This window comes from Ascaphus truei, chromosome 11, assembly GCF_040206685.1.
Source record: "Ascaphus truei isolate aAscTru1 chromosome 11, aAscTru1.hap1, whole genome shotgun sequence".
In the NCBI taxonomy this organism is placed as follows: Eukaryota; Metazoa; Chordata; class Amphibia; order Anura; family Ascaphidae; genus Ascaphus; species Ascaphus truei.
The window spans coordinates 26690187-26704982 of record NC_134493.1 but is presented as its reverse complement, the minus strand read 5'-3'; the positions used below and the strand labels follow the sequence as shown (position 1 = coordinate 26704982).

The 14796-nt window shown below is 50.0% G+C and overlaps 1 protein-coding gene across 1 annotated transcript in view; it reads left to right on the top strand.

The window, feature by feature from the left end:
* Positions 1–14796, top strand: part of LOC142463092 (uncharacterized) — a 291163-nt gene that overhangs the window by 254474 nt on the left and 21893 nt on the right. The window contains exons 68-69 of the mRNA XM_075565366.1: positions 730–914; positions 2827–3029. Coding sequence (XP_075421481.1) covers positions 730–914; positions 2827–3029 — 388 coding nt within the window. The remainder of the gene's footprint in view (positions 1–729; positions 915–2826; positions 3030–14796) is intronic.

Here is a 14796-nt window from a genome sequence, read left to right as displayed (position 1 = left end):
GTCATGAGACTGGAATTAACACGGGTCAAATTAATAATTGGTTTTACATTTGTGAACTGTGATGAGTGAACCAATTAAGCTTCGCAAAGCATGTTCCTGATACAGTGCACACAGCTTACAAATGGCTGCCAATGTTTGTCAGAAGGCAATCATTTACCTCGGTTCCAGGCTTCCAGTTGGAATACTTTATATCCTCGATTGGTTTACACAGGAAATAAAAAGAAATAAAAATACATTTAAACGTGCTACCAAGTTCATAATACGTTTAAACCTTCTGTTATGATAAATACATTTCTGGCCCATCCAAGAAAGAAAGTAAAAGCTTTAGCGTTGCAAAGTTGCTGGACCATATAATGGAATTGATTGATTTGTCCAACCAAATTACTGTATGTTAAGGCAAGCCCCCTCCTCCCCAACCTCCCCCCCCAACAGGTCAGGTTTTCAGGATAGCCCAGCTTCAGCACAGGTAACTCAATCAGTCCCTGCTTCAGCACAGGGGGCTCAATCTGTCCCTGCTTCAGCACAGATGGCTTGGTCTGTCTTCGACTGAGCCACCTGTGCTGAAGCTGGGATATCCTGAAAACCTGACCTGTTGAGGGGAAGCCTGAGGACTGGTGTTGAGCAGCCATGTGTTAAGCTACAGTCGATGTGCATTGTGTTTAAAAACTGTGATACAGTACTGTGTTAAATACAACTACATGTATTACTCATTTATTTTCTATTCTGCAGCAACTGTTCGGTGACCCTGCATTTCCCCGTGCTTTCCAAGGACTATCACCCGCTGGACCTCGCAAACATCACACACCACATTATAGAGGAGAAACTGATGAAGCCACTAAGGAATATGTATAGTTTGAATCCAACGGCAGAGTACTATAGATTTAAACGGAGAATGATGGAGAGTCCATTTGATTGTAGGTGCCTACTATATTTCTGTATGGAAAAAATGTACATATCTGGGGGGGGGGGGGGGGTGGATTTGTAGAATTGTGCAATCTAATACACACACACACACACACTCTTATGGAAAGAAACTACTTGCCAATCTAAGAGTTCTGTTCACTAATGTGCAAAACCATTCGTTACCCTGTTAATGGTTCTTCAAGTGAATGCACGTTAACAAGCAATAATAGCTATTGCACTTTAGTAAATATACTCTTAGGACCCCTAACAATTAGGATGAAGCTTATTAGCACTAAACTATTTGAAAAGTTCTAACATACGTACAGTACAAGTAGGATGCCTGCAGTCGTACCCAGGAACCAATGCTTGTGGTTTGCTGTGTCTGGAGAGATTTATCCATTTTACATTCAAAGTAAATTAGGTTGGAATATGTTCTAGAGACATCCAAATGACATGTACTGTATGTATTACACAATTCGTTCATTTTGGGGTGTTACTTATGTCGGTTAGCATAAGGCTTATACTTGGTCAGCCTATGAATATTGTAACCAGAAGAGAATACTAATGTTTATTTGGAACACTGTATAAAGAAAATACATTTATATAGCCACAGAAGTAGTAACGAAGGAGGGAGAGGGCGTAGGGGGTATCATGCCGATTATTGGACCAACAAGTAGTTCATATGTTACAAGCTACAGTACACACAATGAAGGATCCCGAGAGATTCAAAAGCTCGTAGCATTTCAACTACTTGTTGATCCAATAAAAGGTATCATACCACCTAGTCCTGGTACTCCTCCCCTCCTCCTGAAGAAGCGTGATTCATCACGCGAAACGTTCGTTGTGACGTCCGTGAGCGAGACGGTGTTCGGAAGCGTGTAGCATCTGGGAGATCTCTGGACAAACGGTTGTATTTATACATTTTTACATCCACTTTGCTGCTGCAGCGGTATTTTGACCTTGCCAGCTGTGCAACTGTTCAGGGGTTAATACTTATCCCCTATGGGCAAGTGCTGGTTACCAGTAGTTTGGCTTTAGCTACACTTACTGGCTATATATATATATTAATATCCTTTACCAATTTACCAGCGTACAATTCCCCATGTACACACGTCATTTGACTTATTTAGCCCATTACCCTATGTCCCCCAGATACTACTCCTGGCTAATGCAGCCAAGTAGTTAATATTTGTAGCAGTCTGCACGTACTACTACACGTCCAGGTTTCTCGCCTTTGTTTATCCTGGCATTATTTCTTCCGGACACACGTTCTCTGCTTTGGGGATTTTATTCCAATGATATTTTTGCACTAGTGCATACAATGTTCACGATTATTTCGGCGTTTTTCATTACACTATTAAAAGTTTATTATTGTTGTTTTTATCCTGCTAGCACGTTGTGCTTCCATATCACTTACTGGTATATGGAGCAGCTGGTTGATTCAGCCATTCCTGGGAATATTCATATCCATTACCTTATTCCCTCCAATTTTGACCATGAGTGCGTATTAAAGGGACTGCTGTGACCTCCCTGGTCGCAATGTCTGTGTCGATTAATTGTATTTTCCCCTATGCACCGGGTCATTTTATTAACTGTAGGTACTTTGGCATGAGCGGTGTAACTCCAGGTAATAGCAACACTGCTACTAAAACAGCTGTTTCAACGAGAAGGATTCTCAAAGCAATAAATAAATACATCGGATGCAGTTTTACAGCCAGTAGAGTCCACTGTTTAAGTGAAAAAAGCAATATTGCCTTGATACGTGTTCAACAAACGTAAAAATGACCCATGATTTATATTGGTGCTAAACTTTTTTTTGAACCATCACTTCGTCACTAAGAGTGCTTGGGCACAATGTTTGCAAAAAATATATGTAATATATGATGTGTAAAGTTTGTGGAATATTGTTGTTTTGTGACTTAGATCACGCTATTTTGATTGGAAACAAGCATATTGTGACTTTTGATGGACACATTTTCGACTTGACTTCGAAATGCAGTCTACTGCTGGCTAAAGACTTTGTCCACAACACGTTCACTGTAATACTGACCCAGGGAAGTGGTACCGTGAGATCACTGCATGTGGACATGAATCGGGTTGCTATTGATATCTACCCTGGGCTGAAGGTAAGGATGCAGTTTGCAAATTGCTAATGCCAGGATGTTGATGTGTTTGTAGTTTAAAACAACATGGTGCACTTTTTTGTATTATTTACCTGGGATGTGTTTTGGTCCGTGATGACCATGCTCAATCGCACTGTATTTCTCCTGAATAAAAGTATTCAAGATCCGTGGTTTGGAGGAGAACCAATTAAATATACTGGGGAGTTGGAAAAGGCAAAGTGTCTACCAGAAAAGAAGTTCTGAAGGTGAGACAACCAATAGCACTGTCGGAGTATGGAAATATGGGCCTGAGAATTAGATTATGGTACGGGGTCTCTGAGACACATTATGGTGACTCTGGTGACAAAAGGCTTCATCCGGTGGGCCTGTGGCCTGGTCCCAGACCGCAGGGCACCGCGTGGTCGTTCAGTCACTGGTGTACACACAACTATAGTATAATGGGGGAAGAGTCCATAGCTGGGGCCTTCCCTACAAGACTCCGCTGGGGATGACTCAGGGCCTAGATGGGGCCTAAGGAGCAAATCTAGGCCTAGTCCAGGGAAGCACTGCTCCCTGGACGCTACCTACTCCTTTGCCTCCCTCTGTCAGACTGCCTTGCGGGTCTTTGCACGCCAAAGATCTATCCCTGCCTCCCTGTATCTGCCCCGTGGGATGCTGGGACATGTAGTCCCGCTGTAGTGTCTTGCGGAGCCATTTCCAAGATGGCCGCCGCAACATTACACTGCGCATGCACAACGCATCACACTGCACATGTGCACAACCTAAAATGGCGACCCCCTGCACTCCGGGTCCGCCACGGAGCTCCGGTGCTCCGATCAACCCTGCAGCCTCCCTCCCCGCTCTGGAAGTAAGAGAGGAGCTCGACTACACTTATATGGGTATTACATTAGTTTAGCTGTATAGTAAGTACGTAATACAGTATATCCAGTGATTTTGATATATGCAAATTGTTTTATGTTTTATGTTTTTAGTGTTCAGACCAAGCCTGTGAGATTTGGTCACTTTAGTCTCCTTGCAATTGCTTGTAATAAAGAAATCATTACTTATTTTATTCTACTCATTTTTGGACAATTAGTATTTTTGGTTCTCCACTATCACAGCACCAAGCAACCAAATCAGTTCCTGTGTATGTTTCAGTCGTTCTGTAACCTGTGTGACAGCACTATCTGCTTTAAAACATTTTATGTTTATGACTCCCTTAGTGCAAGGATATTCGGCACCCTAGGGCGAACCTTCAGCCCTGTGCTGTTATTATAGCCCTATTCTCTCACCCCCCTCCCCCTCTTCATCCTCTCTCATTTCACCTCCCACTCCCTCCTTCTCCTCTTCCTCTTGCCCCTCTGTCTCCTCTTCCTGTCTCCCTCCCCATCCTCCTCCTCTCCCTCCCCATCCTCCTCCTCTCACTCCCCCTCCTCTTCCTGTCTTACCCCCTCCTGTTGGAGGACAAGGGGTTCGCGACCTCGGTCCGGGACTTTTGGACGGCATGGAGAGGTTGCAGTTCGGACTTTGCCACGTTAGAGCAGTGGTGGGACGTGGGCAAGGTTCGTCTGCGCCTCGTTTTTCAGGAGCACGCCAGAGGTGCTAGCAGACAGCGCGATGCTGAGATTGAGGCCCTTAGGGGGCAGGTGCTCGATCTCAAGGAGCGTCTCTGTGTCAGGGGACCAATTCCTGCAGAGTGCGTACATGGAGAGGAAGTGCACTCTCTGAGACTTGGAAGATCGGAGACCTCGGGGGGCGTATGTGCGATCCCGCATCCTGTTCCTTCGGGAGATGGGTCGCACCTTTTCTACGCGCTGGAGAAAAAGAGGGGAAACCGTAAACATGTCCCCTGCTTGCTGGCAGAGGACGATTCCCCTCTGATGGACCCGGAGAGCATCCGGGAACGAGCCTGGAGGTTCTACATAGACCTTTTCTCTCCGGAGTCCATCCAGCCGAACGCATGCAGGGTCTTATGGGAGGGGCTTCCCACAGTCAGCGAGGGTGGAAGGGAGCGGCTTGAGTTTCCATTGACTCTGGCTGAGCTCTCTGAAGCCCTCAGTCTCATGTGCCGCGGAAAAGCGCCGGGGCTAGACGGGCTGACTGTGGAGTTCTTCCAGTTTTTCTGGGAGATGCTGGGACCCGATTTTCACCAAGGTCCTGGCCGAAGCCCTGGAGATCGGTGAGATGCCCCTTTCGTGTCGGCAGGTAGTACTGTCTCTGCTGCCGAAGAAGGGGGATCTCCACCAGATCTCTAACTGGCGACCGGTCTCACTGCTCAGCACGGACTATAAGATCGTAGCCAAAGCGCTCTCGCTGATGCTCAAGTCCGTGCTGGCAGTGATGATTCACCTCGACCAGTCCTATACTATCCCGGGCCGAAGCATTCATGATAAAAAAAATCTGGTCCGGGACCTGCTGCACCACGCGCAGAGGACTGGTCTGTCACTTGTCTTTATGTTTCTAGATCAGGAGAAGGCATTTGACAGGGTGGATCACCGATACCTCAGACACCCTGCAGGTGTTTGGCTTTGGCCCACAATTTGTGGGCCGTCTCTAGATGCTGTACTCCTCTGCAGAGTGTCTGGTGAAGATGAATTGGTCCCTGATGGCACCTTTGGCATTTGGTCGGGGAGTACATAAAGGATGCCCCCTGTCCGGGCAACTGTACGCGCTGGCCACAAGCCCTTCCTCTGCCTGCTGAGGAGGCTCACCGGGCTGGTGCTGCGGGAGCCTGACAAGCGGGTAGTCCTCTCAGCCTATGCTGATGACGTGCTCCTCGTGGCCCAGGACCTAGTTGATCTTGAGCAGGCGTGCGTGAGGTCTACACCGCGCCTCTTCAGCTCGGATCAACTGGTCCAAGTGCTCCGGCCTTTTGGTGTGTCCCTTACAGGTAGACTCCTTGCCCCCTGCATTTTGTAATGTCTCGTGGGGGAGCGATACTATCAAGTATCTGGGAGTCTACCTGTCTGCTGCGGAGAACCCGGCCCTAGAAAACTTCAGTGATCTTGAAGAACGAGTCATCGCTTGTCTGGGGTCGTGGGCTTATCTGTCGAAAATGCTTTCCCTCAGGGGAAGAACTCTGGTGATCAACCAGCTGGTGGATAGTCAGCTGTGGCACCGGCTGATAGCCATGGGTCCAACCCCTGAATTTGTCAACAAGATCCAGACGAAGTTGCTGGACTTTCTCTGGATGGGAAGCATTGGGTCTCTGCGGGTGTTGCATGCCTCCCTTTGGGAGAGGGAGGACAGGGAATGGTGTGTGTCTGCTCCCAGATACACACTTTCTGCCTCCAATACCTGCAGAGATACCTATTCGCAGATCCGTCTCCGCAGTGGTGCCAGCTGGCGAACAGTTTCTTTTGCCAGCTGCGCAATATGGGGTATGACCGGCAACTGTTTATCATCAAGCCCAAGGGGTTAGGTAGAGACTTCTCGGTGCTGCCGGCATACTACCGGGACTTACTAAGGGCCTGAAGCCAGGTCTCCGCGACCAGGAAAGGACAGGCGGCGGTGGGGGTTGGTTTCCTCGCCGAGCCCCTGCTGTTTAATCCAGCCGTGAGGGCTCAGATGTTGGATTCACCCTATATCTGCCGCCAAATAATCCTGGCGTGGGCGACCAGAGTCGGGGATCTCCTGGACTACGAACGACGGGACTGGGTAGGGACAGAGGTGCTTGTGCACCGTATGGGTCTGCCTACTGCCCGCGTCCCTTGTCGTCTTATCCAGGAGATTAAAGATACCATCCACCCCGACTCACGCACCTTCATTGAGAGGGTATTGCAGACCGGAGAGCTCTGCCCACCTATCACCCCCAGCTCTCCGGATCTTTGCATGGGACCAAAGCCACAGCAACCCCCTCAGGCTCTTCTTGTCCCCAACCTCAGCAGGTTGGGGGATATGTCCCCGGCATGTTTCCGCGGCATGCCGAGGAAAGGCCTGTACTCTCTCGTGCTCCATACAGTGCACTATCTCGCCTTTGTCGCCTTCCCCGATACCATCTGAAGGTCGGTACTTCCTGCAAACGAGGACGAGAGGCCTCGGTGGGGGAACTCTATTCAGAGTTAGTTCCCCGTCCTGCCGGGGATTTGAGTTGGAGAGTCCTCCACGGTGCACTGAACAAAGGAGAGTACTTGGCCCACTTCACGGACTCCCCCGCCACCTGCCCCTTCTGTGGCGAGCGGGAGTCCGTGTACCATATTTATTTTAGCTGCGCCAGACTGCAGCCCCTCTTATCCACTTTGAGGGTCCTTCTCCTGCCGTTCTGGCTGCACTTTTCCCCTCACCTTTTTATTTTTGGGTGCCCAGTGTCCAGGGACAATAAGCCTAGGGATCTCCTCATCAACCTGCTCCTGGCATTGGCTAAGCTAGCCATTTATAAGACCAGGAAGCAGTGTTTGGAGATGCAGGTTCCAACAAACATCGTGGCCATGTTCCGGGCGCTGGTGTACTCCCGTATCCGGGCAGAGAACATGTACGCGAGTACACTGGGACGGTTTCAGAGTTTGCCTCCCAGTAGGCATCAGGCGGGGTACTCTGCTTGGTATCCCCCACTCTGAATTATTTTGAACGGCCGCGGCCTAAGGAAGTCTCAATACACATGTATGCAGATGACACAATCTTATATGCCCACAGCCCTAACCTCTCTGACCTTGGACAAGTACTTCAATATGACATTTTGAGGCTTGAAAATTGGATTTCCCAAAACAAACTGTTTTTAAACACTGACAAGACTGTAACAATGGTATTTGGGACCAAGGCAAAATTTCTAAAGCTTCCAATGACGGAGCTACAGATCAGAACAAACGTTAATACTATCCTAGCCCCAGTTACTAGTTTCAAATATTTGGGCTTATGGTTTGACTCCCATTTAACATTTGGATTGCACATTCCCAATATCCAAAACCTATGCCAAACTAGGTGTACTATATAGGAACAAATAATCCCTAAGCCTACTGGTCAGAAAGCGTATTGCACAGCAGAAGCTAATGCCAATTATCGACTATGGGGACATAGTATATGGCACGGAACCCCAAATTCACCTTGGCAAACTTGATACCCTCTACTGTTATGGAACAAGAGCCACATTTCTGACTCACCCCCCTCTCTCCTTTGCAGTTTCTGCCTGTCAGATTTTATTCCCAGCTGCATGGAGTCTGCAGACACATACTGTGCCTGCGTGGCTTGCAACAATGTTGCACTCCTTGCCTGCGAGCATGACATCAGTGAGCTGCTACAGCAGTCTCTGAGATTCTCACCAGAATGGACTAGTCTGCCCCCCCTCCTGTTTGTTCAGACATGGTCTGTCCCTAGACTATTCCTTTGCCCACACCGCACCTCACTTCCTCTTTTCAACCCTGGAGACAGTGAGTAAAGAACCTTTCTCTGTTTATAACCCTTGGTGAGGCCATCTCTTTTTACCGGTTCCTAACTAATAATCACCAATACACACCATCCACAAGTATCTGTACCCTGCTACCTTTTCCCAATAAAGTGGAGGAAATATTACAGGACTTGGAGTGATTTAAAAGGGAACTGTGTTAATGCTATCGGGAGCCATTCATATCAACGTGCCCTGGCTTCAGAATAGTAAAAAGAGGACCGTGTGCCTTGGGAAATACACACAGAGGAGCTGCTACCCACAGCCTTTATGCTAAAGATACAAGCGAGCAGCTTACGTAGCAAATAAATAAACAGCAGTCTCTCACCACATTGCACAAGCACGTTGCTACACAGAGCCACAAGCCTCTACACAGCAAACTACCACAGCTTTATGCAAAGACAGTGAGCAGCCTTACTTTGCTAATACTACACAAAGGAATCACACAGCAGCTACTACTCAAAGACTCTATGCTATACAGAATAGTCTCTGCACCCCAGGACAAGCAGCAGCTTCACTCTGCCAGACAGGGCAGCAAGCTTTATACAGCAAGCTGCGCAGCAGCCTTGCAACAAGCAGTGCTCCTCTCACAATTACTAACTGCCTTTTTCTCTGCCTGAGTCCACCCGCTGCTCAGCCCCACAGTGAGGAGCCAACGGACACCTGTAAGTACAGCTACCCCAACGCTGCACGCTGCAGGACACCGCTCGGCATCATCTGAGACAGACGCCCATCGCTGACAAGGTAAAAGACCGCACGCCACACGCACTGGCAAAGGCCTACACACACCTACAGCATGGCAGAACTCAGAGCCTCACCAGACATCACGCAGGAAAGCGATCTCTCAGACACAGAGACCGCTGCGCATCTGCAACAGGCGCAGGCAGGCGCAAGGCCTAAACGGACAGTCACACTGACACAAAAGGCCCGCGAAAAATATGAGACTGACATCGAAGCGCACCGCGCTAAATTAGAGTTGGCCTGGGAAACAACCACACTGGGAATACGCAATGTCACTAGTATTGGCAACTATGCGCAGCAGCTCGAGCAGGCAATAACGCAATTAAGGACTGATCACTCGCGTTATCAAGAGCTGTCAGAGGCATACGTTACTTACCTGACTAGGGCCAACACCAGCGAAAGCCTGCAAGAAAGAGACTTACAGAGTAACATTGACCTGGCGCGAGACAGCCGCGTGCGTATCACTATCACGGAAGCTGAAAGTAGGAGAAAGGACCTTTTGCTGGAAACTGCATCGCAGCGCTCAAGCATATCCAGACACTCATCAAGGTCAGCAAGATCAGTGCAATCTCACGCGTCTAGCGCAAGCGCGAGCGCTACCAAGGCGCGAGCCACAGCAGAGGCCGCACGTGCCAGGGCCGAATATGGTCGGAGAGAGGCAGCCGTAAGGGCAGAAAAGGCGCGCATAGAAGAGGAGGAGCAGAATGCCACCGCTACCGCTGCCGCTGCCAATGCGCGTAGAAAGGCCGAATTAGACGCGGATCTAGAGGCTCTAAGCAAAGAAGAGGACGCCGCTGCCGCCATAGCCCAAGCCGAAGTCCTAGAAGCAGCTGCGAGACAGGACGGCGGGGAGCTACCATACAGACGGATAGCTTCAGAGGATCCGGCCCGACGCACTGAAGACTACGTAAGGAGCCTCTTCAGCGTAAACACCAGCGCACCATCTCAACACGGATGGAGCGACTCCACAGATAACGAAGACTCGCTAGGACCACGAGGAGAAGACGCTGCTCCGTCAATGGCACACGCTGCCTGGGATAGCCACAGCCGCAACAGTGATCCACACGCCAGAGCGCACACGGATGCACCACAACAGGCTCGTAATCCAGGTACACCCACGCGGGAGAAAACAGCCCCTCACACTGGCCAGCAGCCATCACGCGTCCACGCCAAGGAAGAGGCGACCGCACAGACCGTCCCAGCAACTACCTCAGAACGGGGCAAACGCGCCGACGTCTCAGGTCTGACAGACATAGCCAAGTACATGATCCGGCGCGACTTGGTGCACGCAGGACTCATCAGCTTCGACGACCGCCCTGAGAACTACCGGACGTGGAAGTTCACGTTCAAAGACGCAATCGACAGCTTGGACTTCTCAGCAAGGGAAGAGCTCAACCTGTTAGTTAAGTTCTTGGGGAACGTATCCAGGGAGCAAGCGCAGAGACTTCGGACGGCAAACGCACATCAACCCCAAGTAGGTCTGGACCTAGTGTGGGAAAGGCTAGAAGAGACCTATGGCAGCCCTGAAGCAGTCGAGGATTCACTCTTCAAAAGAATCGAGAGCTTCCCCAAGATCACGAGTAAAGACTACTCGAAGTTACGAGATCTTGGAGACCTGCTGCAAGAACTGGAGTTCGCAAGGAAAGACCATTCCTTAATAGGTCTCAACGCCCTAGACTCAGCTCGTGGAGTGAGACCCATCCTGGAGAAGCTACCCTTCAACCTCCAAGAAAGGTGGCTTTCACAAGGTTCCAAATACAAAAGGGAGAAGCAGGTTGTCTTCCCCCCATTCTCATTCTTCGTGAGCTTCATCTGCGAAGCGGCAAAGACAAGAAACGACCCCAGCTTCGTCTTAGGGGCGCAAACCACATCCAGCGTTAGCCACCCGAGGAACGAAAGGTCAACAGCAAGGTGCAAGGACTCCAGAACACCCATCTCGGTCCACAGGACGGACGTGCCCCCTACGACCCACGCGAGTCCCAGCCAGACGACCGACAGGGACAAAAAACCAAGGGACCTTAACAAAGAATGCCCTATCCACAAAAAGCCGCATCCACTTAACAAGTGCTTCGGATTCAGGATGAAACCCATAGAGGAGCGAAAGAACCTACTCAGGGAATGGGGAGCCTGTTTCAAATGTTGTGCTTCCACAACTCATTTATTCAAGGACTGCAAAGAAGCTATGAAATGCACAGAGTGCGATAGCGACAGGCACATAGCCGCTCTACACCCGGAAGCTATGAAGCCCAAAGCAAGCAAAGCCCCTAACCCTCCAACAAAGCAGGGCGGGGAGGAAGAAGTGGGAGACACACCCCCCCCGACGTCAGTAGCATCCAAATGCACAGAAGTATGCGGAGAAGGAGACGACGGTAGATCTTGCTCTAAAATATGTCTGGTAGCAGTGCACCCAGAGGGACAACCCCAAAGAGCCAAACGGATGTATGCAATCATCGACGACCAGAGCAACCGATCGCTGGTCAGGTCAGAATTCTTCGATATGTTCGGCATACAAGACAGTACTTCTCCTTACACTCTCAGAACGTGCGCAGGGCGAATGGAGACTACAGGGAGAAGAGTGAATGGCTACACCATATGCTCAATAGACGGCAAAGTGAGCATGCCCCTTCCCACACTCATCGAGTGCAATCACATGGCGGAAGATAGGACTGAGATCCCCACGCCAGACGTGGCGCGACACCATCCCCATCTAAAAACCATTGCCGATTATATCCCACCACTAGACGAAGATGCCCAGATCCTGCTGCTACTTGGCAGAGACATCATGAGAGCACACAAGATCCGCGAACAGCGAAATGGGGACCACAACGGCCCAAGCGCCCAAAGGCTCGATCTAGGATGGGTGGTAGTTGGAGAAGTATGCATAGACAGGATACGAGGACCCGACAACGTAGGCGCCCTACAGACGAACTTGTTGGAGAACGGTCGTATATCCCACTTCAAACCTTGTCCGAACCACTTTCAGGTCCACGAGAAGCTCGAGACCAAAAGGAACTACGGAGACGCGCCTGTGGCAAGAAAAGACCCCAACGACCTAGGGAGTACAGTGTTCCAGACAACAAAGGACGACGACAAACAGGCGCCATCAATGGAAGACAAAGAATTCTTGAGGTTAATGGATAAGGAGCTCTTCAAGGACGAATTGGGCAGTTGGGTGGCCCCACTACCTTTCCGCTCGCCAAGAAGACGCCTCCCAAACAACAGAGACCATGCTATGTCTAGGCTCGCTTCGCTCCGCCGTAACCTACAAAGGAAACCGGAGACCAAGGAACACTTTGTGGCCTTCATGCAAAAAATCTTCCACAGTGGCCATGCAGAGTCGGCGCCCCCACTGAAAGAAGGCGAAGAATGCTGGTACCTCCCGTCGTTTGGCGTCTACCACCCCCAGAAACCTGGCCAAATCCGAGTGGTATTCGACTCCAGTGCCCAGCATCAGGGAGTCTCCCTAAACGATGTTCTCCTCACCGGGCCGGATCTGACAAACAGTCTTCTGGGAGTGCTGATCCGCTTCCGCAAGGAACCTATCGCTGTAACCGCAGACATTCAACAGATGTTCCACTGCTTCCTTGTGCGAGAAGACAACCGTAACTACCTAAGATTCCTGTGGTACCAAGATGACGACATAGAAAAAGAAATCACGGAGTTCCGCATGAAAGTACATGTCTTCGGGAACAGCCCATCACCTGCAGTGGCAGCCTACGGCCTCAGAAGAACGGCCCAAGACGGAGAAGCAGAGTTCGGGAAAGACGCCAGGAGCTTCGTCGAAAGAGACTTCTATGTGGACGACGGATTAAAATCAGTTCCCACCGAAGAAGAAGCCGTAGATCTACTCAAGAGGACACAAAAGATGTTAGCAAAAGCCAACCTAAGGTTGCACAAAATAGCTTCCAACAGTGCCACAGTGATGAAGGCGTTCCATGCAGATGATCAAGCACCAGATCTCAAGAATTTGGATCTGGGGACCGACACGCCTCCCATACAGCGGAGCCTAGGGATAAGCTGGAACCTTAAAACAGACACCTTTACGTTCCAGGTAGCCATCGAAGAAAAACCCTTCACACGTCGCGGAGTCCTGTCCACCGTTAACAGTCTCTATGACCCGCTAGGATTCGTGGCCCCTGTCACTATACAAGGGAAGTCTCTCCTCAGAGAAATGTCCTTCGAAAAACAGGAATGGGACGCCCCACTACCTCCAGAAAAACGGAAAGAGTGGGAAACGTGGAAACACTCCTTGAAGGCCCTCGAGCAACTTCAAATCCCACGCCCCTATTCACCTATATCTCTCACCGCCGCACACAGCAAAGAGCTTTGCGTGTTCTCAGATGCCTCCACCAAAGCTATAGCAGCGGTGGCCTACCTAAAAACCACGGACGTGGATGGAAGTTGCCACATCAGGTTCATCCTTGGCAAAGCTAAGCTGGCGCCACAACCCGACCATACTATACCCAGACTAGAGCTGTGTGGTGCAGTGTTAGCAGTAGAACTGGCGGAGCTTATCGAGAATGAGATGGACAGCAAACCAGATGCCGTCAAACTCTACACAGATAGCAAGGTGGTACTGGGATACATCTACAATAAGAAAAGGAGATTCTACGTATACGTAGCTAACCGCGTAGAAAGAATCAGGAAGTCAACCCAACCAGAACAATGGCACCACGTGCCCACAGAGCAAAATCCCGCAGATCACGCCACCAGATCAGTACCCGCATCTCAACTGCAGAATACGTCGTGGCTCACAGGACCAATGTTTCTTGCGCAGCCTGCGGAAACGCTACCAACCCCAGTTGACGATTTTGGACTCGTGGATCCCGAAAAGGATACGGAGATAAGGCCCCTACAAGTATCTGTGGTACTCACCAATGTATCGCACAAAAACGCATTCGGATCACACCGATTCCAACGCTTCTCAAGATGGACGGTCCTTCTGCGAGCAGTAGCCCATCTCGGACATATAGCCTCCTCCTTCCGCCAGACACCAGATGGTAAAACTACCGGCTGCCACGGCTGGCACATCTGCAAAGAGCTGCGCACCGTAGAGGAAATTACAAAGGCTAAGGAAACTGTTCTCGGTCATGTTCAAAGAGAAACGTATGCGGAAGAGATCAATTGCATTCGCGGAAAGAAGAGTGTTCACAAAAACAGTCCACTCTGGAAGTTGAATCCCTTCATCGACAACGACGGCCTCATGAGAGTAGGAGGCCGCCTCAATAAGTCCCAACTGAGATGGGAGGAAAGCAACCCTCTCATCATCCCTGGCCGGCATCACATCGCCACTTTGTTGGTGCGCCACTACCACGAACAAGTCATGCATCAGGGACGACACTTCACCGAAGGCGCCATTAGGGCGGCGGGCATTTGGGTCGTTGGCATGAAAAGGTGCGTGGCCAGTAATCTCCACAAATGTGTTAGGTGCCGAATGCTGAGAGGCAAAAGCCAAGACCAAAGGATGGCGGATCTACCTGTCGACAGACTTAATACAGAACCCCCCTTTACCTATGTAGGACTTGATGTATTTGGGCCCTGGATGGTCATCTCGCGTAGAACTAGGGGCGGACTAGCAAACAGCAAACGATGGGCGGTACTCTTCACCTGCATGAGCACACGAGCTATACACATCGAGGTTATAGAATCTATGGATGCTTCAAGCTTCATAAA